Genomic DNA, 26,905 nt, shown 5'->3' with positions numbered 1-26,905 from the left:
AGCGAAATGAAAGCACAACTTTATCGCGAATTTTCTATGATAAAAGCTTGCTCAGAAATCCAAAATCTACGTTAACAGCACACACCAGGCCTACTCCTGAGTATCTGACTACAAATCATTTCCTCTGGCCGCGCTTCAGCCATTCGATGAGGGCCAGTCTCGTGCTTCTTAAGTTGCCTCGCTCATGCCCAAAAAGAATTCTGGGTAATTCTGCCATTCCATGACAAGGGAAGACTCCCGATTCTCATTTCATAGTTTTTTTCATAAGTGTCGGGCCACCCAGTCCTACCAGCAAAATAACGCATCGATTGAAGGTTTTAGCTTTCAAAACTTGCCCAGATTGTGTCAGTAGGTTCTGGAATTCGTCCACAGAAAGGCCAGAGAGACAACTTCACTCGTGAACCGCCATGTTTACAACAGAGCATTTTAGGCGCCCCAGTCTGCATGAAACCATCTCTCGCCTCTGTCTGAGACAAGACCAGACACGCACGGTTCTTTCGTTACGTTTATGCCTATAAAATCAACTGAAATGTCAATTGCTGGTAGAAAAAAAAACAAAAAAACAAAACAGAACAAAAAACCCAGCATGTTAATTTTTTTTGGTAGGCTAGGTATCGAAGAGCCAGAACATTTGCGCATGCGCTGACGGAATGTTTGAACAAGAGAGAAAAACGCAGTACCTCCAGACACCGGCGCTGGAGCGTCGTACCAAACGAGTCATCCCGGGATTTCGGCCCGTGCGATCGCTTTTGGACGCAGTTGGCCCTTCGCTGCTTTCTGCTACCGACCTTGCCTCCCGGTACGGCATTGAGGGAGAGATATGTCGGCCCCTAAACCATATGTGACAAATCCCACGCCTACTCACAGCTCCAAACCGCCCTTGTCAATATAGCGTAAGAATTAGATGGCTTATATATTCAAGAGAAAGTCATTTTATCTGTCATATGGTAAGCATTGGAGTCGCAGATTACAAAGTGTGCGCATGCGCCCTCCTAAAGGTAACATACATACAGTCATAAGCTTTTTCCGAATAACTACAGGAGCTAATATCTTCGAGACATTACATTTACAACTAAAATAGATAGCATATAATATTTAAAGATATATTCATTAAAAAGAAAAGCCGCTGTACAAAATGCGGCCCTGGATTCTCTTTTAAAACCAGTAAACTCATAGGTACGGATAAAATCAGGTAACGCATTCCGCAACTTAGCTGATACGTAAGAAAAAAGAGAGCTAAGACCATACCTGATTGTTCCAGGTTTATTGAGGAACCGAATTTAATTTCCGCGAAGATCATGCATAAGAAGGGGACGGGAGAGAAAACGTATTTTCATATAAGCAGAAAAAGCCTTTTTTTTTCAAAGTAACACGAGGAAATTTTGAGTGCGCTTATTGCATAGAGATGTCGAGCTTGACTTTCGTAGTAAGAGGACAGGTAATCTGCGAATATAAACATCGTTATTCTCTTATTTACATTATTATACCGTTTCTTTGACACGAGAATTACAGCGAAATGAAAGCACAACTTTATCGCGAATTTTCTATGATAAAAGCTTGCTCAGAAATCCAAAATCTACGTTAACAGCACACACCAGGCCTACTCCTGAGTATCTGACTACAAATCATTTCCTCTGGCCGCGCTTCAGCCATTCGATGAGGGCCAGTCTCGTGCTTCTTAAGTTGCCTCGCTCATGCCCAAAAAGAATTCTGGGTAATTCTGCCATTCCATGACAAGGGAAGACTCCCGATTCTCATTTCATAGTTTTTTTCATAAGTGTCGGGCCACCCAGTCCTACCAGCAAAATAACGCATCGATTGAAGGTTTTAGCTTTCAAAACTTGCCCAGATTGTGTCAGTAGGTTCTGGAATTCGTCCACAGAAAGGCCAGAGAGACAACTTCACTCGTGAACCGCCATGTTTACAACAGAGCATTTTAGGCGCCCCAGTCTGCATGAAACCATCTCTCGCCTCTGTCTGAGACAAGACCAGACACGCACGGTTCTTTCGTTACGTTTATGCCTATAAAATCAACTGAAATGTCAATTGCTGGTAGAAAAAAAAAAAAAAAACAAAACAGAACAAAAAACCCAGCATGTTAATTTTTTTTGGTAGGCTAGGTATCGAAGAGCCAGAACATTTGCGCATGCGCTGACGGAATGTTTGAACAAGAGAGAAAAACGCAGTACCTCCAGACACCGGCGCTGGAGCGTCGTACCAAACGAGTCATCCCGGGATTTCGGCCCGTGCGATCGCTTTTGGACGCAGTTGGCCCTTCGCTGCTTTCTGCTACCGACCTTGCCTCCCGGTACGGCATTGAGGGAGAGATATGTCGGCCCCTAAACCATATGTGACAAATCCCACGCCTACTCACAGCTCCAAACCGCCCTTGTCAATATAGCGTAAGAATTAGATGGCTTATATATTCAAGAGAAAGTCATTTTATCTGTCATATGGTAAGCATTGGAGTCGCAGATTACAAAGTGTGCGCATGCGCCCTCCTAAAGGTAACATACATACAGTCATAAGCTTTTTCCGAATAACTACAGGAGCTAATATCTTCGAGACATTACATTTACAACTAAAATAGATAGCATATAATATTTAAAGATATATTCATTAAAAAGAAAAGCCGCTGTACAAAATGCGGCCCTGGATTCTCTTTTAAAACCAGTAAACTCATAGGTACGGATAAAATCAGGTAACGCATTCCGCAACTTAGCTGATACGTAAGAAAAAAGAGAGCTAAGACCATACCTGATTGTTCCAGGTTTATTGAGGAACCGAATTTAATTTCCGCGAAGATCATGCATAAGAAGGGGACGGGAGAGAAAACGTATTTTCATATAAGCAGAAAAAGCCTTTTTTTTTCAAAGTAACACGAGGAAATTTTGAGTGCGCTTATTGCATAGAGATGTCGAGCTTGACTTTCGTAGTAAGAGGACAGGTAATCTGCGAATATAAACATCGTTATTCTCTTATTTACATTATTATACCGTTTCTTTGACACGAGAATTACAGCGAAATGAAAGCACAACTTTATCGCGAATTTTCTATGATAAAAGCTTGCTCAGAAATCCAAAATCTACGTTAACAGCACACACCAGGCCTACTCCTGAGTATCTGACTACAAATCATTTCCTCTGGCCGCGCTTCAGCCATTCGATGAGGGCCAGTCTCGTGCTTCTTAAGTTGCCTCGCTCATGCCCAAAAAGAATTCTGGGTAATTCTGCCATTCCATGACAAGGGAAGACTCCCGATTCTCATTTCATAGTTTTTTTCATAAGTGTCGGGCCACCCAGTCCTACCAGCAAAATAACGCATCGATTGAAGGTTTTAGCTTTCAAAACTTGCCCAGATTGTGTCAGTAGGTTCTGGAATTCGTCCACAGAAAGGCCAGAGAGACAACTTCACTCGTGAACCGCCATGTTTACAACAGAGCATTTTAGGCGCCCCAGTCTGCATGAAACCATCTCTCGCCTCTGTCTGAGACAAGACCAGACACGCACGGTTCTTTCGTTACGTTTATGCCTATAAAATCAACTGAAATGTCAATTGCTGGTAGAAAAAAAAACAAAAAAACAAAACAGAACAAAAAACCCAGCATGTTAATTTTTTTTGGTAGGCTAGGTATCGAAGAGCCAGAACATTTGCGCATGCGCTGACGGAATGTTTGAACAAGAGAGAAAAACGCAGTACCTCCAGACACCGGCGCTGGAGCGTCGTACCAAACGAGTCATCCCGGGATTTCGGCCCGTGCGATCGCTTTTGGACGCAGTTGGCCCTTCGCTGCTTTCTGCTACCGACCTTGCCTCCCGGTACGGCATTGAGGGAGAGATATGTCGGCCCCTAAACCATATGTGACAAATCCCACGCCTACTCACAGCTCCAAACCGCCCTTGTCAATATAGCGTAAGAATTAGATGGCTTATATATTCAAGAGAAAGTCATTTTATCTGTCATATGGTAAGCATTGGAGTCGCAGATTACAAAGTGTGCGCATGCGCCCTCCTAAAGGTAACATACATACAGTCATAAGCTTTTTCCGAATAACTACAGGAGCTAATATCTTCGAGACATTACATTTACAACTAAAATAGATAGCATATAATATTTAAAGATATATTCATTAAAAAGAAAAGCCGCTGTACAAAATGCGGCCCTGGATTCTCTTTTAAAACCAGTAAACTCATAGGTACGGATAAAATCAGGTAACGCATTCCGCAACTTAGCTGATACGTAAGAAAAAAGAGAGCTAAGACCATACCTGATTGTTCCAGGTTTATTGAGGAACCGAATTTAATTTCCGCGAAGATCATGCATAAGAAGGGGACGGGAGAGAAAACGTATTTTCATATAAGCAGAAAAAGCCTTTTTTTTTCAAAGTAACACGAGGAAATTTTGAGTGCGCTTATTGCATAGAGATGTCGAGCTTGACTTTCGTAGTAAGAGGACAGGTAATCTGCGAATATAAACATCGTTATTCTCTTATTTACATTATTATACCGTTTCTTTGACACGAGAATTACAGCGAAATGAAAGCACAACTTTATCGCGAATTTTCTATGATAAAAGCTTGCTCAGAAATCCAAAATCTACGTTAACAGCACACACCAGGCCTACTCCTGAGTATCTGACTACAAATCATTTCCTCTGGCCGCGCTTCAGCCATTCGATGAGGGCCAGTCTCGTGCTTCTTAAGTTGCCTCGCTCATGCCCAAAAAGAATTCTGGGTAATTCTGCCATTCCATGACAAGGGAAGACTCCCGATTCTCATTTCATAGTTTTTTTCATAAGTGTCGGGCCACCCAGTCCTACCAGCAAAATAACGCATCGATTGAAGGTTTTAGCTTTCAAAACTTGCCCAGATTGTGTCAGTAGGTTCTGGAATTCGTCCACAGAAAGGCCAGAGAGACAACTTCACTCGTGAACCGCCATGTTTACAACAGAGCATTTTAGGCGCCCCAGTCTGCATGAAACCATCTCTCGCCTCTGTCTGAGACAAGACCAGACACGCACGGTTCTTTCGTTACGTTTATGCCTATAAAATCAACTGAAATGTCAATTGCTGGTAGAAAAAAAAACAAAAAAACAAAACAGAACAAAAAACCCAGCATGTTAATTTTTTTTGGTAGGCTAGGTATCGAAGAGCCAGAACATTTGCGCATGCGCTGACGGAATGTTTGAACAAGAGAGAAAAACGCAGTACCTCCAGACACCGGCGCTGGAGCGTCGTACCAAACGAGTCATCCCGGGATTTCGGCCCGTGCGATCGCTTTTGGACGCAGTTGGCCCTTCGCTGCTTTCTGCTACCGACCTTGCCTCCCGGTACGGCATTGAGGGAGAGATATGTCGGCCCCTAAACCATATGTGACAAATCCCACGCCTACTCACAGCTCCAAACCGCCCTTGTCAATATAGCGTAAGAATTAGATGGCTTATATATTCAAGAGAAAGTCATTTTATCTGTCATATGGTAAGCATTGGAGTCGCAGATTACAAAGTGTGCGCATGCGCCCTCCTAAAGGTAACATACATACAGTCATAAGCTTTTTCCGAATAACTACAGGAGCTAATATCTTCGAGACATTACATTTACAACTAAAATAGATAGCATATAATATTTAAAGATATATTCATTAAAAAGAAAAGCCGCTGTACAAAATGCGGCCCTGGATTCTCTTTTAAAACCAGTAAACTCATAGGTACGGATAAAATCAGGTAACGCATTCCGCAACTTAGCTGATACGTAAGAAAAAAGAGAGCTAAGACCATACCTGATTGTTCCAGGTTTATTGAGGAACCGAATTTAATTTCCGCGAAGATCATGCATAAGAAGGGGACGGGAGAGAAAACGTATTTTCATATAAGCAGAAAAAGCCTTTTTTTTTCAAAGTAACACGAGGAAATTTTGAGTGCGCTTATTGCATAGAGATGTCGAGCTTGACTTTCGTAGTAAGAGGACAGGTAATCTGCGAATATAAACATCGTTATTCTCTTATTTACATTATTATACCGTTTCTTTGACACGAGAATTACAGCGAAATGAAAGCACAACTTTATCGCGAATTTTCTATGATAAAAGCTTGCTCAGAAATCCAAAATCTACGTTAACAGCACACACCAGGCCTACTCCTGAGTATCTGACTACAAATCATTTCCTCTGGCCGCGCTTCAGCCATTCGATGAGGGCCAGTCTCGTGCTTCTTAAGTTGCCTCGCTCATGCCCAAAAAGAATTCTGGGTAATTCTGCCATTCCATGACAAGGGAAGACTCCCGATTCTCATTTCATAGTTTTTTTCATAAGTGTCGGGCCACCCAGTCCTACCAGCAAAATAACGCATCGATTGAAGGTTTTAGCTTTCAAAACTTGCCCAGATTGTGTCAGTAGGTTCTGGAATTCGTCCACAGAAAGGCCAGAGAGACAACTTCACTCGTGAACCGCCATGTTTACAACAGAGCATTTTAGGCGCCCCAGTCTGCATGAAACCATCTCTCGCCTCTGTTTTCTTTCAAAGGCTTGCCTTTACCCACATTCTAGCTTAATGATGCCAGCCTGTTGGCTTCTGTAGACGAAAATGGCCTGAAAAGGCAGTTATAAAATGATTACCTACCAGATTTGAGCCAACTCGCTCGCTCCCGGTCTTACGGAACACGAACGGTTGACATTTGTCACGTGATGCTCTAACATGAGCCCACATATACTGAATACAGCATATGTTTCAATGAGGTAGGTACCTCATGTACCCGTTATTATTATGTATTTAAATATAACGTATTTATTGTGTATTTGATAATTAGCACTATTTACCCATGTATACCCTTAAAGGGGTATTACGGGGTATACATGGGTATATAGTGGTATATAAGGGTGTACATTGGGCATATTGGGGTATATAATAAGGGTATACATGGGTACATAGGGGTATATAATGGTATACATGGGTATATAGGGGTATAAAAGGGTATACATGAGTATAAAGCGATATAAGGGTATACATGGGTATATATGGGTATTTTAGGCGGCAGGTACAAAACACAGGCCACAGGGAACAGGTCACAGGTCACAGGTCATTGTCTTACTAATACAGAAAGTATCCTAAACATTAATATATGCTAACCGTAGGCCTAATTAGGCCTAAACAAAAGTTTTTAGGCCTAAGGTTAGCTTTTATGAATGTTTAGGATACTTTCTGTATTGGTAAAACAATGACCTGTGACCAGTGACCTGTGCCCTGTGACCTGTGTTTTGTACCTGCAGGGTATATATGGGTATATTGGGGGATATAAGGGTATACATGGGTGTAAATAGGTATATAGGGGTATATTAGGGTATACATCGGTATATAGGGTTATATAAGGGCATACAAGGGTATATTTAACAATTATTCCATGAGCGCACGTTGGATATGAGATGATAGATAGCCAACGATGCGTGTAACGCCGAGTTGGCTATAATCATCTCGTATCTAACAAGCGCGAGTGAAATAATTGTTTTATTAAAAACGTCCCCAAAATATAGAAAACTAGACTATAATAAAAATAAAAAGGCCCAAAAAATCACACATATGCTTGCCGTGTTTGTAGATCATGGTATAATGGCTCATAACCCATGATGGCTTAACCAATCAAAACTCTCGAATTGCATTATCCGATGATCCAGTTTTTAATAAAAGGGTATACAAGGGTATATAGGGGTATATAAGGGTATACATGGGTATATAGGGCTAATTATTTAAAGACACTATAGCTATAATACATTGTAATCTAAATACACTATAATAGGGGATACATGAAGTACCTCCGACCCGCAGCGATCTTGAAAGCCGAGAAGACCCTGGGAACCAGGTTGCATGGCTATTTGCATCGCAAACACATGGCGGACGATCGTAGCCCTCGACGCCGCAAAAGGACTTTTTCAACGACGTCCACGATTTCTACCGACGATTATCAAGATGCCAGTGAGCAGATTGTCGAAGATATCACACTAGAATTTTTCTACAAGCCTCGGTCGATCACTGCTTTGGCTTGTTTGTTCGCATACCTCGTGTACTCCGCGTTCACCAGGTGGGCACAAGACCAAATCTTAGGCTTTCAAATTTACAGCTGTTTATTTGCCTTCCCATTTAGTGAATTGGACCGCTTTTTTCTTTCAAAAAAGTATCAATATAATCTGCGAAAGATGGATTATTTTTTAAAATAATCTGCTTTTCGCCTTATTTTAGCGAAGCGTGAATCTCATTCTGCAATGATGCAATGATCCAGTTAAGTTAATTCGTTCTCAGCTCATTTAAAAAAGAAACCACACCTTTACAGTTCTCTTTAGATCCGTCAAGATACCCTCCTTTTCTTTCGCTTTGTTTGCTAATTTCTTACATGAAACTTTGGCGTAGTCTGATCAAAATATTTGAACTGCTGGTCAGATGGTCAAATCTATATTAAAATTATCTTATGATGGTAGAGTGTAAAGTCCAGGAAAATGTTTCGCTTCAATGCTTCGATCCTCGTAATAGCAAGTGTTATTTGTTTCTGTGATTGGCCCCTTTCTGTAAAATAATGCAAAACCTCAATCGTGATTATGAATAATTATGAAAAGTCTTTGAAATGAATATTTTTGAAGTTTTTGAAATTTATGTCTGCTAGAGTTATCTTCTGATTGATGTTGAGCCTGGGATGACACTCAAATTGTTTCTTCAGGCATTGGGTAGTTGCATGCAAATTGCATGACCCATATTATGATATTTTGGTCAATTGGTAATGCTGGGGTATGCTTAATAGGAAACGTTGTGGGCCCATAACAGAGTCTCTTTTTCTTTGTCTTAAAACATCAAAGGAAAGGGATACTGCCAACAGGGAATTTGAAGCGAAAATTAATATTTTCAATGAATTATCAATGGAATAGTTTTTAGAATGAAGTATAACAGTGATAAAAAAGTTACCTTTTGCCCCATAGTTACAGGGTGGCTTGATGCACCTTCACTAAGATTTATTATTATTATGTTTTGTTCTCTCCGGTTAAAAACAAATAACTTGGGTTTTGACAACTGGACAACCTATTAACCTTGGTTGGAACATAATTTTTATTGACCTTGGTTAAACAAAACAAGCTAGATCATTCTGGAACAAGTCAACCTGAAAAACCAAGTTACCTGCAACAGAGATAGAAAGATAACTACCGGTACATGGGTAACCATTCATATAGTACTGTCTAAAACTTTCAAAGCAGAGTATTTCCCTCCTTCCACAATCACCCACTCACCCTTGGAATCCCTTTACCTCCATCCCTCATTTCACTCCTCCATTCCTTTGTAAACAAGTAGCATGAAGTAGAAACCTAGACTAGTATCATCAGGTACATGTGTGTCCAGAAAATTGGCTAATTAAATGCATGCCAATTCTGAAAGCTTTACTAAGTTTATTACTATAAAGTCCCTTTACTGTTCACCTCAACTTTGACGTACAAGAAACATGTGTCCATAAATACAAACAATAATAATTTATTATTGAGAGAAGTGATCCTCGCACCTACCGGTAGCTGGGCAATTTAAGCAACTGTCTCTTAGAGAGTTAGGGTTAGTTGAAGCCACTTAAATTTCTCTGGTGTCTACGAGAGATGGATCACCTCTCTCATTCGTCTATAACCTGCGCTTCAAATATACATTTAGTATTTCATTCAATAGTAATAATTGTTGTCATTATAATGGCCTTATGTCATTCCACTAGCAGAAATACACAGTTAAGATAACCTTAAGGTAACCCAAATACAAACCAACGAAATTGTTGTAAACAGATAGATGGCATTTAGACCCAATGAATTGATGGTTGGTGAGATTCTGTATGCATCTAAAAAGCTGTGTTTCTGGTTACTTGTGGGAAAGGCAGGACCCAGTGGTTAGTTCACTGGATTTGCATGCAGATTTTTGCAGTGGGCTCAAATTCTTCTACGAGCCACAAATACATTAGAGTTGTCTTTGGTGATTCCAAATTAATTTTCACAACGCTTTGTAAATTATGGCCAAGTAGTTGCCTTTTTCCAACTGAGTGTCTTAAGACACACGCCACAACAAGCTGATAGCTTTGAAATACTTGGTCCATGGATAAATAATGGTTGCTCAAAATTGGGTACCAAGTACATGTAGCTAGCTTGTCTTCTGTTTTTAAAGGAATCCCGATGCTACACGTGAAGACAACATATGGAGTGGAATAGTATCTCTTGCGGTTGTGTTTCTTGTTCTCAGCCTTCTCGTAATGCCAAATGGTGAGTGCGCTTAGGATTTTATTTTTCCAAACAGTCTGTGTTTTCATGCCAACAGTTGTGTCACTCTTTAATGAGAGCAGGGATGCATATGGTACAGTGGCATAAATGTGTGGAAAGATTAAGGCGACCTCCATCCAACAAAATAACTTTAAATCACAGGGAATAACTTCTACAGTCAAATTTTTGTACAATTTTTTTCAAAGAGGGTGTTTGTATCTGAATTAAATAAGTTTTAGAATCGCCTATTTCAGTTTTAGAATTTCGTGGGGAACTGCCATCTTGAATAATTATTGTGACGTGTTACGGTTGTCCTATTGTTATTACACAAAAGCTCTTTGTGTCAGAACAACAGGGCAACGGTAACAGTTTACATGTATTTCAGGATGGAGGAGCCCATGAAATTTGAAAGTGAAAATAAGCGATTATAAAATTCAGTTTCCAGTGAAACAACCCTTTTTTGGAAAATAATTTTGAACAAATTTATTTGTTTGCAAACATTACAGTGCAATGCACCTTTCTGTGGCCACCCAACAACCTTTCATATAAATTTTGACAACTACATGTAAATACGTCAACTCAACAACCCATGCAATGGTGTTCAACTTACTACTGTGCAACCTTTGCAAGGAGGAGTGACTGTTGATCAAATCCACACACCCTGATTGGCAGACAATTATTTGTAAAAAACTTTGTTAGGTGGCCACGGTAAGGCACATCGCACTGTAATGTCTTCGGTCGGTGAACATGGTCCTAAAGAAATGAACTTTTTTGTAGCATCTACTGATCAATGAAGCCACCTGAATTTTTCAGGTGTCTATAAGTGACAGTAGTATTGCTTTGATTGTTCAGTTAAAAGCCCACCTTCAACCGACAGGCTTTTTGATCGTTTGTTTTTGTTATGGAAATTCACGTTGCTTATAAATTATTGTTGTGATCTGATCGGATGAAATTCAGCTTTGGCCAGATTTGTTTCAAGGCACACAATGCCTGTCTGTTGAAGGTGGACCTTCAAATGTGAAGATCATTTCTATCTTTTGTCTATAACCCACACTTCAAATGTACATTCTTTCATGATACTTGTTGGCAACGATATGAGGTTTTTCTGTTAAGAAGGGAAATGGTATCAGCTTGGGTTATGAATAGGAGAAAAAGGTTAACTACCTTAAACTGCCAGTTACCGTAAATCTTTCCATACAGTAACCGCTGTCTAAAAAATAATGCTTTATGCCAGTTAGTACTGCAGTAGTTATTAGTCTTCATAATAAGGATAAATGAATTTACATGTACCAGTATGCCAAACCTGGAATTGAAAGGACACTAACATTGTTACAGTAAAAGTCCATGTATAATCCACACTTTTTTTCTTATAATTGAAGTCATCAAAACTTGGGGGTGCAGCTCATCTATGGAACCATCTGGGGTTGGAATTCAGAAAGTGAAATTGCATCTCTATGTGCATGGTCTTATGTGTTATGATGCACAGGTTCCTTTCTTCATTTGAAGCTTGGGTACTAAGCACCCAGAGCATTTTAAGTGTAAGGTGCACTGAATTCAAACAAAAAATGTAATTTTGCTATCTTACATGTAAGACTCGGTGAATGTGAAAGTTTGAAACAACTTCTATGTTGGTGTTTTCAAACCATGTTTGTTTGTTTGTCCTTATTTGTTTAAATACTGAATAGATAATTATAACTTCAGTGGAACTTCAAACTTTGTTGTCTTTATTTTTGTCCAAAATCTGCCCTACCAATTGTTGGTGCGGCTTATTTATGGGTGTTGCTTATACACAGACTTTTATGGTATTTTGTGCTGTTCTTTGTTTGGTTAGCAATCATCTTTTTTTCAACTCTCCACAGGTCCTTTTATTCGCCCTCATCCAGCTATATGGAGGTTTATTTTTGGTAAAATGAACAGTATTTCCTTGTATCTTATCTAATCACACCAGCCTTGCTTCTGCCTTCTTGTACATTACATGTACTTATTATCCTTCTTAATTTTATTATCTTGAGATGTTCATTGGCCCTACAAAGAACTTTAGAAGATTTTCAACAAAGTCCATAGACTTCCAAAGCTGCCTGTACACATGTATATATAACTAACGGCAGACAGTACTGTTTCGGCCTTCTGGGCCTCATCAGTGCAGTGCTTATGTCTAGGATGGAGGTTAAGCTATAAAGCCACCCCAGATGTCCCACACATGTGGTACATCCAAGCCATGCCAGAGTGCTCAAACTAGCGAGCTAGTGAGCATGCGGAATAGGCCATTTCCGAGTTCATGTCTGCCTCCTCTTCAAAGCCAGTCTAAGTGCGAAGTATTTGTGATGGTAATCAGTTCTACTTTACATATGAATGAAAACAAATTTTTCATAACAAAAACTTCACACTTAGACTCGCTTTGAAGAGGAGGCAGACATGAACTCGGAAATGGCCTATTGCTAGCGGCAATGACTCATCCTAGTAGAGTGCTCAATTTGAACATGAAAGCAAAAGCTTTGTAATGCCAAAGACTGTATATCTACATTTGTAACAGCAGACAGTACTTTTCGGCCTTCTGGGTTTCATCAGTGCACTGCTGATGTCTAGGATGGAGGTTAAGCTATAAAGACAACCCCAGATGTCCCACACATGTGGTACATCCATGCCATGCCAGAGTGCTCAAACTAGTGAGCTAGTGAGAATGTGCACTCACTATGTATAATTATATATGATATATATTTGTGTGTTGCCATAAAAGACCATGTCCTTAATCAGATTTTGGGTGAAAAAAGTTCCACTCTTTTTTTAAAAATTAGTGTGAGAATGAGGTATTAAAAGTTTTTACCCAAGAAGAACGAGTCTCCTGAATAATCTCCTAGGATTACAGCATTATCAGATGTGTCCTCTTAATTTTCCTTTGAGTCTGAATGGGCTTGGGGTTAGAGTCAGAGTTAAGAGAGAGAGAATGGCTTTGTATTTACATCATCATATAACAAAATAAATTAATGTCAGGCTGCTGCTCTGCTCTGTTTGAGATCTGTAGCTAATATACAATAATAGGCTTGAGAAATTCGCTAACATCAACCTACATGTAGTTTCTTTTGAATTTGTGGCAAAATGCAAATTCTCTGCATTATATGTGGTGTTTTCTGTGACCATTATGCTACATCTCTTTTGGTTTTTGAATGCTTTCTATTTACATGTATGTCTACCTAGAGATACACTGTAGGGTGACCTACATGTACATGTATCGTGATGTGCATCGCCTGCTTTTTGGACGTAAATGATGGCAGAACGAATAACAAGGACACTTTGTGACTTATAGATGTATCATACTTTGCATGCATCTCATTTCTTTAATGTGAAATCATGACTGTACTGTACATGTAATAATATTATTTTATTGTATTTGATCCTAATTCTAAGCTCTTTATTATTATTTTTGTTGTAACAGGTGCAAGTGTTCTTTACCTACTGTTCCTGACATTTGCTTTGTTCCAAACTCGTGATGACTTCAGAAAGATTCTTTTTTTCTTTGACCCAAAATTGGAGCAAGAAGGACCAGACACCAAGGTAAGAGATCGAGGCATATCAGGTAATATTGACGTACATGTACTATCAAATTCAAAGTACACATCTGGTAATTACACTGTATGTTGTAACTTCAGGTATCCAGAGTCTTTTTGATTTCAGTGTGGAATATTGCTTTCTTGGGCTTGAAGATGATTCAAACCCAAGATTAACAAGGAATTTAATCCTGCAGGCAGTAGATGTTCAGTTGTTGAAAGGCCTTATGACTTTATCCAGTGGATAAGTCACTATCCAGAGTATACAGGGGTGGATCCAGGATTTTCCTTAAGAAAGGAATGGTGTAGCTGACTAGTGTCTTTTTTTTGTGCAGAATATCAGGTCACCTCAGGGGAGGGGAGGGGAGGGGGGGTGTCTGTGTGTGTGTGTGTGTGCACCCCCTGCACCCTCCCCTAGGTCTGCCCCTGGTATAGAATTTACTCCATCTTGAACTTTAGCCAAGGTTTTCTTGCACTCCTTTACTTACTGTAGGTGTGCTTAGTCTCAGTGTACATATTACATGTATATTCACAACCACTTGATCAAATCTTTGCACAGGTTGAAACTGTCGGTTAGTGAGCAATATACTAGATAAAGTTATCAGGCTTTTTAGTATAAACTGGCCGGGGCCAGGGGGTGTTTCTCGAAAGTTCCGAAACTTTTGGGCATATTTTGGTTAGTTAAATAAAGCGCTTTGTATCTTTAAAAGGAAAACGTTTCGAATCATGAAACTTTGGAATAATAATTGTTTTGTTTTCTAAGGACTTGAAAACATGTTCAAAGATCCATTAATTGTTTCATAATAAGCAGATTTTAATGTCACGGATCGCTTTTGGGCCCGAAAAGTTTTCAGGGCTTTTTGACAAACAAGCCCTAGGTGATAATAGTCCAGAAAAAAAAAAAACTATTCTTTTTGCCTTCATGATGTTTTGACAGTGTAAACGGACTCTGAAAGTGGCTTCAAATAACACTCCTCAGGGCAGATGACCAAATTCCATCTGGGCCCTTTTTTATGAGATTTTACTGCTCCATAAGTAAAATAGGGTTAATGAAATGTTACTGTACTAAAAGGGCTCAATCTCGACCCCAAAGCTCTTCTCTTGACTGAAGGAGAGAAGAGCTCTGGGGAACCCTGAAACAAAGTGTCTTCTCATTGGTTTTCGTGAAGAACAATCAAAAGCGTCTCTAATTGGTGCATTCATGTTAGCTTGAGGAGTGAGCAGGCGCAGTATAGTTCAAATAGCCAATTCTTGGCTATAAAAACCCTACGGCGCATGTTCTCCTAAATAGAGAGTTTCCCAGAGCCTTGGGTCTACCCTAGGCTCTGGTGACCGGAGAATGTAAAAGGGCTATTCAGGTTGCAATAATTATCATTCTTTGTGTTCTTTGTAGTCGGCCGTTCAAGGTCATAAAATCATTGGTTTTGTTGTAAATAAAATGAGGACATTAAGACTTTGTCCCTAGATCTCAGAAATTTATAATGTACACCTGCATTCGCCAAATCTATTAAGGCCTCATTCATTACTGCTAAAGAGCACATGTAACGCCTACCTGCTACATAGTAGAACCTGTGCAACTGGCTACGTTAAGATAATAGACAGAGTCTAGGTATAAAAGCCTCAGTTAGCCGTGCAAGGTTCACTTGGCAGTTTTTCTTCTACACTAAATCAACTGGGCTCTTTTATACTACATCTACACTCTTGTGATGTGCTACTGTAGCTGTATTGTGTTGGCATGTTTTCTGCAGGAGTATGCTGTCAACTGTTCCCAAGTGACGTTAGCACGACTTTGGTCCCATTGCGATGTTTTTGCCTTTTCCCATTTCTTTGGTTGGGCGCTAAAAGCCTTGCTTATTCGCCATGCAGGGCTTTTATGGACTGCTAGCATCACATGGGAAGTCACAGAGGTGAGGTTTGCCTGTGACCATCTTGTTTTTGAAAGAAAGGAACATACACCGCGGGGAAGCTTGCAATAAATTATTGTGTGATGACAATGACAGCTACACAAACATAATATTAATGTTACAGTAATTTATTATCGTAATGTGCTCTTAATTGACCTCTCCCCATTAAGGGCTTTTCAGGGCCAATGCGGGGATTGGCAAGTGGGTGGAGAAATTATTATTTTAATTAAAGGAGTAGGTGGAGGAAGGACAAGAAGTGCCGATGGTTCACACTTTGGGAGGCGTCTGGGCATTTCCTGCATTTAGCAAAATTCTTTTTCCCATTTTTTTTTCTGATCCAAGGTCCTGTTCTGTGGATCATATTTCTCATGTTATTTCCAAAATTTGGGCCGGGTAATTTCTCAATCAAGGTAGGCTCCAAATTTAAGTGAAATTAGTTCATATAAATAACTGCAGTTAAAACTTTTGAATGGCAAGTTCATTTATTGATAATTTCCCTTCAAAAGAACAGTACAGTGCAATGCAATCCAATCCAATGCAATCTATTTGATGATCTCGTCTATGGAAAAAACATTGTACACTGTAATCCTTATGCGCATAACTCCGAAATCCAGTCTGCTCAGGGATTGGCACCTCAGAAAAAATGTGTGGCACATGCTTGCTAGTTCTAATGCAATTCATTGATGAGCTGGCTCACAGGAGCCTTTGACTGACATATGGCTGTTTCTGCCTAGGTGGCCTCATACACCACTAGCCTTAAGATACAACCATCATGCCAAGCTGGCCATTTCTTCTGGAGAGAAAAGGACAGCCACAACACCAGGGACTCCATCCCCCACTCTTCTCTAATAGTGTGTGGGTTCTTTAACTTCCCACAGGGAACTTACATGTATGAACATGAAGGATATTTGTGAGATAGGGCCTACAGTTTATAGTCCATATCAGAGAAGACTTGTAGACAAATGCAGGGAGAGGGTACTGGAGTGGGGAGGATTTTGTATTCAGAGCATCAGTGTGTATAATCCAGTAGCTTGACCAGTGAGTTGCCTTTGTTTCTGCAGGTGTTCTTCACCCACTTGTTGCCAAATTTTGAAGAGTGTTGGTGGGATGCATTGGTTTTGGATTTTCTTGTCTGCAACGGTTTGGGAATTCACTTTGGCTTATATGTGTGCAACAAACTGGAGATGCGTAACTATCATTGGGAAAGCATCAAGTAAGCAATAATTTAAACTCAGTGCAAATATTGTGTAGATTCTTTAACCTCCCACAGAGTGTACAAAGACTGAAGGATTGCAAGACAGGGCCTGTAGTTAAGGCAGCACTTTCTACTCAGTTATTTTAAGACTGAGTGTTGGTCCAGCCAGGGTTCAACCCAGCAATGTCTGGTGCTCTGCGAACTGAGGCAAGGGCTTGTGGAGACCAAACTCTTGAAAAAAGTTATTGCAATTGCATTGAAAGGGACTGAGGATCTTACAGTGCAATGCAACTTACCATGGCCATGCACCCAACAAACTTTCACATTTGACAATATTATGAGTAAGTACATTGTACGTCAACTCAACAACCCATGCAGTGGTGTTCAACTAACAACTGTGTGAAATTTGCAAAGAGCCCCGACTGTCAATGAAATTCCCACATCCTGATTTGTAAAAAACTTTGTTAGGTGGCCACGGTAAGGCACGTCGCACTGTAAGAACAAAAAAGACAAACAACATCTTTTAAAATTTAGACTGTTTATAACTTAGGTATTATTAAACACAAAGGCACATTATAATGGGCATGATTCCATGTAGGAACATGCAACAATTAATCATGAAATAATTGGATGAGTACAAAGCTTAATGAGAATACTGTTGTAATTTTGCAAAATATTGACAAGATGTCACTAAAAATTGACTTCCAGCTAAGTTTAACTCACTGAAAAAGCCCCATATACAGTATGAAGCCAAAACATTAGTGTTGAGGGAATATTTGTTTGATGTAAAGACAGTTTAAAATTTGACTGGATTTCTTAGTGATTGTTGCATTTGTTTTTTTCTTGGCTTAAGTCCCTGCTTGGGGCTTTTATGTAGTTAATATTTTTCTGCAGTATTACTTGTCAAGGGATATTTGTGTAACTATAATAATACTAGAAAGCTTTGATGCACAGTCCTGCAGTTCACCCCAGCAAGGGGTATTAGCATATTAGCATTTGGCCAAGTCCCTTCATGTGGTTATTTATAATAATTACAGTGCAGACCAGAAATATGCGTCCCAAAAAACGCGTGCGAAACGAGCATACGAAAATTGCGCACACGCGTCTGCGTTTGTAAGACGCGCATCAAAAACGCGCATTCATCAAAGATAATTAGTATGTATGAGTTGGCCCATTGTCTTTTCATTGTTTAAGTTTTATTGTTAGTTTCAGCGCAAGACAATGGCTATGTCAACAGTGAAGAGTTTGACAAAATTTCAAATAACGCGTGCTTCCAAGTGAAATTCGAGTCAACAATGCACTCGCTTCCGCTTCATATTTAATTTTAGACATTTGAAAATTACTTTCACTTCTCGCTGCATCAACAAATGACATAATGAGGGGAATAAATATTTTCCTGTGATTAAAACGTAAAACAGGACTATTTTCAATTTGAAAGACATCGGTTTTGCCAACAGAAATCGACGGTCAGTAAAGTTAGTCGATAAACAACAAATATCGCTAAGAGTAAGACTTGGACGAACGGCGCAGTGAAATGCAGTAAAATCAACGAAATAAGGAGTGTATTCATTCGCAAACAAAACTTACTTACGCCATCTGTAATACCGGTACTTTCTCGAATATTTTAAAATAATTTTTGTAATGCGTGCGTGACATTCAAAAGGCGTCTCGGCATTGTGCCCTTTCGCGAATTGAAGCTGTATTACTTCAGCAAGATTCATTGGAATGCGCTCGGAGTTGAAAAATCTCCCCTTAAGATACCTTCTGCACCATTTTCTTTCTTTAGTTGAGCTTCACGGAGGAGAATTAACGCGGGGTTGGCTGGAAGCATACGGAGCGAAACCCTGTGTGACAAAAAACGCCGAATTCATTCAAAGATACATGCGACTTTCAGTTACCGGCTGTTTTATTTTCTTTCAGTTACACATGAATGCAAAATATTGTTTGTTCAAATTGATGGTTTTAAGGCAGTGAAATTAAAACAAATCTTTATGGTAGATTAAAACAATTTGTTAAACATTACGTAATACTACAACGAAATGAAGAGAGCAGTGCAATTATGGCTCAATAGTAGAATATTAGAGTACTATTCTCCGACTTTCCACGAAGATTTCTACCTATATTTTACGATTTAAGTCTCTGATTTTTCCTGTTCTATGATTTTACAATAAGATGATTTAAGCGTAGTTCCCACTAGCGACATAACGATCAAAATCATAATCATAAGCACGAACATAACGCTGTTATGTCGCTTATATCTTATGTGGGAACGTCCAGAAACATAATCATAGGCGCCCTTACGATCAACATAATGACTCAACGGAGTCATTGTGTTTTGGCCAATTAAAGTCTAGGACCAGTACTTTCGGGTCGGTTCATTTTCAAGATGGCGGCCATTTTCGAGGAAAAGCTTGCGAGTGCAGTTGAAAACCTTCCTGTATTGTACCCACTAGAACATAAGAAGCTGATGTTTATGTTTATGATTATATGATTATGTCGCCAGTGGGAACTAAGCTTTAGAAATGAATGAAGGGGGTAGTTTCTAAAGAAACTGTGGTGCTGCATCGGTGGGGAAGTAGTATACAAAAATTTGGTTTTATCAACGGAGTCGATAATGTAAATTGGCCACCGTACAGAGATTCAGAGCGAATCGCTCTGACGAAGGGCTAACGCTCGAAACGTCAGCTTTTAGAATCTCTGTACGGTGGCCAATTTACATTATCAACTCCATTGATAAAACCAAATTTTTGTAAGCTTTAGAAAGTATTTTTTGTTCGTCCAGGCGGACCTTTTTTAGAACGAGAATTACTGGACCGAGTATCAAAGTTTTGCGTTGTGTTTGTTCGGGCGCAACTCTTTTAGAACAAACAATCGTAACAATCGGAGAATGAAAATAGGTATAAAGAATTGGAGAGTCGGAAGAATCGTATGTCAGAACTCATATTTTGCTATCCTCCGATTTAGCCGTAATCGCACTCTTCTGGAAATGAAAAGATGTCAAACAATCTATTGTTTTATCGCTGGTTTTGACTTTACAGTTTTTAGTATCCTGATGCCCTTCCCTCCCGCTCAACTACTTCTGGGAGAACTTTTTGCAAGTGGCCAATGTAGCGTTGACACTTCTCAGGGGTAACGGTATCCCAAAAGCGATGGATCCCGGCGACAAGTTCATTCTTGTTCATCGGCTTCACAGTAACACGAAGGAAGTGCTTCAACTCGTGCCAGAGGTTCTCGATTGGATTCATATCTGGACTTTCTGCGGGGGTTGGCCAATAGTTTATTTTCTTGTCTTTAATAAATTGCATAGCAAGTTTACCTGAAGGGAACAATGAAACATTGATTAGACTTGTCAATCGACATCGATTAATTACAATAACTCGCTAACAAAAACTTACTTTTATGTTTAGGATCGTTATCTTGTTGAAAACGGTATCCGTCTGAGAAGGAGCTCTGCACAAATGGAAGAAGTACTTTATCCAGTATCTCTTCGACGTAGAACTCCTTCCTCATTATCCCTGTGAAAATAAGGATCGGCGTTGCGCCTCGGTTTGATATGCCGGCCCAAACGTGGACTTTGAATGGATGCTTGCTTCTCGGCTTTGGTTTACCAGGTCTACCCTCTTTCCTGAAACAAATTTTCCCATGTCGTTCGAGCCAGATGGTACTCTCGTCGGTAAATATAACGTTTAAAAAATTTTCTCCGTTTTCCAGGCACTCCTGGGCGAAGGCGAGACGGGCGATGCGATTGGTTTCTCTGACCATCTGGCAGTAGCGGGGACCACATTTCTTCCATCCCAGTTTCTTTCTCGCTCGCTTGATCGTGGTTATTGAGAGATGAATGCCTTTGTCATTCCGGAACAGTTTCTGGAGTCCTAAAATTTAAAATTGCAGAATTATTTAAGAAACTACAACGCAAGAGGAAAACTAAACCAAAAGAATTAAGTCAATTGATAACAGCTCCTACCAGTAGCAGTAAGTTCATCGTTTTCCTCCATTTTTGCGTCGATGAAATCCAAGTGCTCCTTAGACAAATATGGTTTACGGCCCGTTGGTGATTTATCAATGAGGGATCCACTTTCCCTGAATCGTTTTAAAATTCGGGCAGCGGTGTGCCGTCTTATTTTAATGCCCTCTTCTTCTAGATGGCGCACAATTCCTCTTATGCTACTGACTTTTGACGCGAGTGATACAATTCGTAACTTAACGTAAAGCGGTGTTCGTACCATGACTAGAATTAACAGAATGAAATTTTTTATCATTAGCATTCAAACGTCATTGAAAGTGGCTTTCCTTGAAAGTTAATCAATCAAAACGGGCGGGGTTTTTTTTCAAAATAATGATCATCCGATCTTTGAGCTAATAATCGTCCAAAATGGGGCTACTAAAGGTCTTACTTTAAAAACTGCCACTGCAGTCCCGCAGGCATGTTTAACAATACTGCATCGGCGTCCACTAAGTGTCCCAGTTTGGTCAACTACACTTTTCTCGAGATCATGTGAAGAAGAAAGCACTCGTCTACTGATTAAGCCGAAGTGCTCGCTTCAGTGATTAGGGCTAAGCATTCTCGTAAAATTTTAGCTTTCATTTTGCGATTCGGTGAACTACACTTTTCGAGAAATCATGTAAAGAAGAATGCACTCGTTTACCGATTAAGCCTAAGCGCTCCTTTGCTTGCCCTTAAACAATTTTCATTCATCGACTACGCTCGCTTCAGTGATTAGGCCTAAGCATTCTCATAAAATTTTAGCTTTCATTTTGCGATTCGGTGAACTACACTTTTCAAGAAATCATGTAAAGAAGAATGCACTCGTTTACCGATTAAGCCTAAGCGCTCCTTTGCTTGCCCTTGAAAAATTTTCATTCATCGACTCCGCTCGCTTCAGTGATTAGGCCTAAGCGTTCTCGTAAAATGTTAGCTTTCATTTTGCGGTTCGGTCAACTACACTTTTCACGACATCATGTGAAGAACAAAGCACTCGTTTACTGATTAAGCCTAAGCGCTCGTTTGCTTGGCCTTTAACAATTTTCATTCATCGACTACGGGACTGCGGACCGCGGTTGCAGCTCATTTTACTGCTTGCCCTTTAACAGTTTTCATTCGTCGACTACGGGACTGCGGACCGCGGTGGCAGTTTTTTTTAAGTAGGATATTTAGTGGGCCGGGTATTGTGCAATCGCTCAAAATGGCTTTGGAAGTGATCGTTAAAGTTTATTACGAACAATACCGCTCTTAAAAAGTGTTAGTGTTGACATAAAGCTGGCAAAACATATCTTACGAGCTTATTTGGTTGCTCTTTACACCTTGCTTTTCAATCAATGCATGGCTACTCATGAAATATTAATACAGGTGAACAGTTATTTGGACCAATGACCATTTTACTCAATTTCCTAGGAGGTCCGAAAATCCAAATAAACTGTCCAGATCATTTGCTTTAAAATTCATATCTGATAAGACTTTACACCGCTTATCATTTTCTATATGAAATAATTGGACAGTAAGTTACGGTAATTAACATGTCTTTCAGAGCTGCTTTGAAAGTTCCAAAATACGGCTTGTTTTACTTTGACTCTGATCGCACAATTAGTGTTGTTCCACTCAAAAAAATTGAAAAAGTTATATCGGGAGACAACACCAGCCGAGGAAGCCGAGTACTGTTGAAGTACGGGAGTCTTGTTCTGGAAGCTGAAATCATTGGAGTTGATGGTAAGGGTTTCTCCTATACATTTAAGCCAATTATCAGTTCAATACATTCAATTAGAACTCATGAAGAACTTAACGATTGTTTTAGTTTGTTTCAATTAGACATTCTTAAGTGTATAGGCTTTCAATTTTTTCCAGTAATCATTTCAGCCAGTTATCGGTAGACAAAAGTTAGCCTTCTAATCTTCGCAATACAACTCAGGAAGTACTCACCGATTGTTTTATTTTCCTTCTTTTAAAGACGATTCCTCGAAGCTGCATGCCCTTGAAGTGGACTTTCTAAACGACCCTGCCAACACTCATTTGTTCGACGATACGAAAGAAAATGAACAGCCTCCACCAAAGAAGAAAAAGCGAGGAAGAGGCCATTGATACTTACTTAAGGAATAGAGCTTTGAAATTAGACAAATAAAGATGTTTTTTAGCCAATACCGATCAGTACGTACATTGTAAATCTTAAGATCCCGAGTTGAATAATGTCGTTTTTTTTGTGAAATAAATGTATTGCGTTCATAATGTTTTGGCCATTTGCAAGTTTATTTGTTTTCCTTTGGGCGTAAACTTGTCCTGGCTTCAAAAACAAAAGAAAGATAGTCGCAAGAAAAGAAATCTGTTAAGAGAATAGTGCCGTTTATACGAGAGGAAATAAGCCGCGGCTTACTTTGGTCGCGGCTTACATAAGACGCGAACACCCGGTGTAAATGGTACAAAATCTACATTCACGGCTTTCTCAAGCCGCGGCTTATCCTGGCCTGGGAGTTTATACTCGTATAAATAGTCCCTTACGCGTATTATGTACGCCACGGCCAGAGTAAGCCACGGCTTATTTTCTCTCGTATAAACGGCCCTAATGTCGTCTTCTTTTGTTTGAGAGCCTGGAACCAAATGTTTACTTGTCGGAGCCTCAAAGCAGTTATCTCATGACGACTTCTGTGGCGCCATTCTCAGTATTTGACGTTCGCGAAAAAATTGGGATGTTACAAAAACTCCTCAGTAGCGCTGTTTTCTTTTCTTCCCGAAATTCTTAAGCTCGACAAATTTTCGACAAAGCACTTTTATTGCGAAGAATTGGCGGAAAAGTCAGAAGCTACGTCTACATAATTATTTTCTCCGTTGTCGGCATTTTCTATGACAATGATCCAAACTGCAGTTTCGGCAACAGAAAGGTCAAAATAACTTAACTATCAGTGGTCAGCTGCAGGATGACAACAGAGTTTTATTATTTTTCATTCAGTGAATGTCGAAAGAATTTAAAACCTTGTAAGTTCGTTTCGAAAACTCACAATGATCAGTTGACAGCGCTCTTCAATTCAAATGTTCTGGTAAGTTGATCACAGAAATTAAATATTCATTTTATCGTCTGTCTATTGTTTCGTGGAACAATGAACATCACAGCTACGATAAGAGTTTGCATAACAAAAGAAAAAACGCGCATCAAATGCGCGTTTGGAAACGCGCATTTAAAAACGCGTGTGCGCAAAAAACGCGCGTGCGTTTTGCGTCTGCGTAGGACGCATAATTCTGGTCTGCACTGTATATCATAATTATTTCTGTAATTTTACTTTTCAAGGGATATTCATACAACCACTGGAAAGCTTCGTCGTGCAGTCCTGCAGTTTACCCCAGCAAGGTTTACAATTTGTTTGATATGAATGCATTGTTTATTGTACTGTACCGTGAGCTTGTTAATTCAATACTTTTATAATATGGACCCAATTAATTAACCCTTTTGCCCCTAACGGGGGCTCCATTGACAAGAAACATCAGCTGACATTAGACAGAGTAAAATGGTGTCTCTCTGGGGAGGGAAAGTTTTAAAGAGAAAGCAGGATACCTCTTGGATGTCTAAATGAAGAACAGGCCCAAATTGGTGATCCTGTGGGTGACAATCTTGATTAATAATTTATAATAATAATTATTATACATGTAAGTGACTTGTAATAGGTAAGGTAAGGTAACTTTATTTAAAGTCGCAAACGTAGGGAGAGGTTGCCCAAATCTCCCGAGCCAGTGGCTCATGTTAAAAACGCACGACTATTTACAAAAAACTGTACCATAACTAATTACTATTTACATATAAAAAATAAAAATTCTAGAAGAATCCAGAACTGTATTAAAACCCTAATCATTCAGTGCAAAGCCAACTCACCATCTAATGGCCAACTGTCAGCAAGAATCAATGACTGACTGACTCACTGGCTAACCTGCTTACTGACCAGGTGACTGAGGGCATGACAATGGGGTAGGGGTGGGGCATAGGGGGTGAGGGGTAGGGGGTGAAGGGTACAATAGCTGAAACAACCCAAATCTTTACAAAAATGCTAACCTTAGGCCTAAACATTATCCAAAGCATACCAAGGTGACTGACCAGCTGACCTGATTATTATTTGACTGACTGGTTGGCTGGTTGATTGGCATGTCAGTTATGCACTGACTACCTGCCTGACATGTAGACAGAGAGACAGACTGATTCACTTTCATATACAGACAAATAGAAGATGCGACTTTCACTATTTCGATCCTAAAAGGTAGGTAGGTACATTGTCAAGTCTGCTACGAGCCTAGAAGGCCCATCAGGCCGGCACTTATCTCCGGTTTCTGTAGCATGAAGCAACTAGGAGTATTTCTACTCCCCCCTGGATGGGATGCCAGTCCATCGCCGGGTTACCCCAGCATTAAATTCACCCGTACTTATTTATACACCTGGGTGGAGAGAGGCACCATGAGAGTAAAGTGTCTTGCCCAAGAACACAACACAACCGTACCTCCCTTCTAAAAATCAGGTAATAATTTTCTAGACTAGTTTGCTTGCACAGTCGTTTCCTCAAATATGGGCTTACTTTATAAACTGATTCTTTATTGTATTGTCTACAGTTGGACTCATATACGCTGGATGGACCCAAAATGCTCGTACATGCGGTACTTTGCTATATGTCAAATGATGATTATTTCCCAAGTAAGTGAAGTTACATTAAAAACATAAAAATAATAATTATTATGATGAAACCTTGTGTTAACTGTTTTGTTTGGAGTGTAGAGTTTCTGGGCGCACAAACATTATTACTGAATAACCTATTACAGTATTACTGTTATTATGGTCATTACTGTATTATAGTTGCAGACAGGGCTAGTATCAGGACAGATATAGAGGATATTGCATGGCTGTGCAGAGATACGAAATTTCTCTTTGAGTGTTGAAAAATAATTCATGAGTGAGCCCAGCAAATGAGTGAAGTGTTTTTCAACATGAGAAGAGAAATTTTGTATCTCCAAGCGGCCATTTAATATCCTATTTATTATATAGACACCAATGAAATACAAAGTAATAAGTTCTTAGTAAAACATTTTATAAAAACAAGCGATAAAAAATAAGAAGAATGACGTTTCGACCACTCCATGGTCATTTTCATGTTCAAGTTCATGGATAAAAAATTCTGCATCTACACAATTTCTGAAACAATGGAATGAAAGGTAAAAAGCTGACCTTCAAAGATCAGAGATCAGCAAACAAACTATGTGAGCAATGTAGTGATCTTAGCCGAAAGATAAATACCATTTTAGTACATCCTGTCTTTACAAGCTACAAGATCAAAGATGAGCTTAAAGCTAAAAATGTGCAGAACCTAAACCTCCAATTGTGAATAAGCAAAACGTTGTACATGTACATTAATTTTCTTTAAGTGTGATCTGTGTGATGCAGATTATGTCAGCTTTACAAGCCGACACCTACATCAACGTGTGGAGGAACACAAACAATCGGTAATCGGCAACCATGAAGAGAACAACATGGACATGAGCCACTTCATGAAATCACAAAGAACTTTAGGATCCTTAGGAAGTGCTGAAACAAGTCCGATTGCTTGATTTTTGAAGTGTTTTTAATTCGGGACCTTATATAAAGCCAAAATTAAACAAACAGAGTGATTCCATCTGCGCAAAGCTGTTTGCTTAACACTTCATTCTCTTCATCTCTTATTTACACTTCATTTTGGCATTCTCTTATTTTTGTTGTTCATATAAAAATTAATGTTATAGTTCAATTTTGACTGCTAGTACAATTTGTTTTTGAACTGGTACGCAATAGCTTGAACTGGTACAAAATAGTTTGAATTGGTACAAAATATTTGAACTGGTACAATTTTAATTGTACTGGTTTATTTTCATCAACTGTCTAAAAAAGGGATTTTCCCTTTTTTTGGGGTGTAGTTAAAAAAGTCAGGGGCTTGGGTGGTTTTTTTTTTTTTTTTTTTTTTCAGGGGGGGGGGGTGGTAAAAAAGAACATGCCTGCCCTTCTTCTTTCCTACC

The 26,905-nt window shown here is 39.5% G+C and overlaps 1 protein-coding gene across 3 annotated transcripts in view; it reads left to right on the top strand.

Annotated features, from left to right (window-relative positions):
- The first annotated feature begins 7,859 nt into the window (after positions 1-7,859).
- LOC138033540 (phosphatidylserine synthase 1-like) overlaps positions 7,860-26,905 on the top strand; it is a 32,159-nt gene continuing 13,113 nt past the window's right edge. The window contains exons 1-8 of one of the 3 annotated variants that reach the window (XM_068881308.1): positions 7,860-8,067; positions 10,164-10,258; positions 12,115-12,159; positions 13,689-13,807; positions 15,549-15,707; positions 16,766-16,917; positions 24,171-24,230; positions 25,475-25,556. In XM_068881308.1, the coding sequence (XP_068737409.1) occupies positions 7,877-8,067; positions 10,164-10,258; positions 12,115-12,159; positions 13,689-13,807; positions 15,549-15,707; positions 16,766-16,917; positions 24,171-24,230; positions 25,475-25,556 (903 nt within the window). In that variant the 5' untranslated portion in view covers positions 7,860-7,876. The remainder of the gene's footprint in view (positions 8,068-10,163; positions 10,259-12,114; positions 12,160-13,688; positions 13,808-15,548; positions 15,708-16,765; positions 16,918-24,170; positions 24,231-25,474; positions 25,557-26,905) is intronic. The other 2 variants (XM_068881307.1, XM_068881309.1) reach the window with 2 other exon arrangements.

This window comes from Montipora capricornis, chromosome 14 (assembly GCF_036669925.1).
Source record: "Montipora capricornis isolate CH-2021 chromosome 14, ASM3666992v2, whole genome shotgun sequence".
Lineage (NCBI taxonomy): Eukaryota > Metazoa > Cnidaria > Anthozoa > Scleractinia > Acroporidae > Montipora > Montipora capricornis.
The sequence above is the reverse complement of the archived record's forward strand: the minus strand, read 5'-3'. Positions and strand labels throughout refer to the sequence as shown.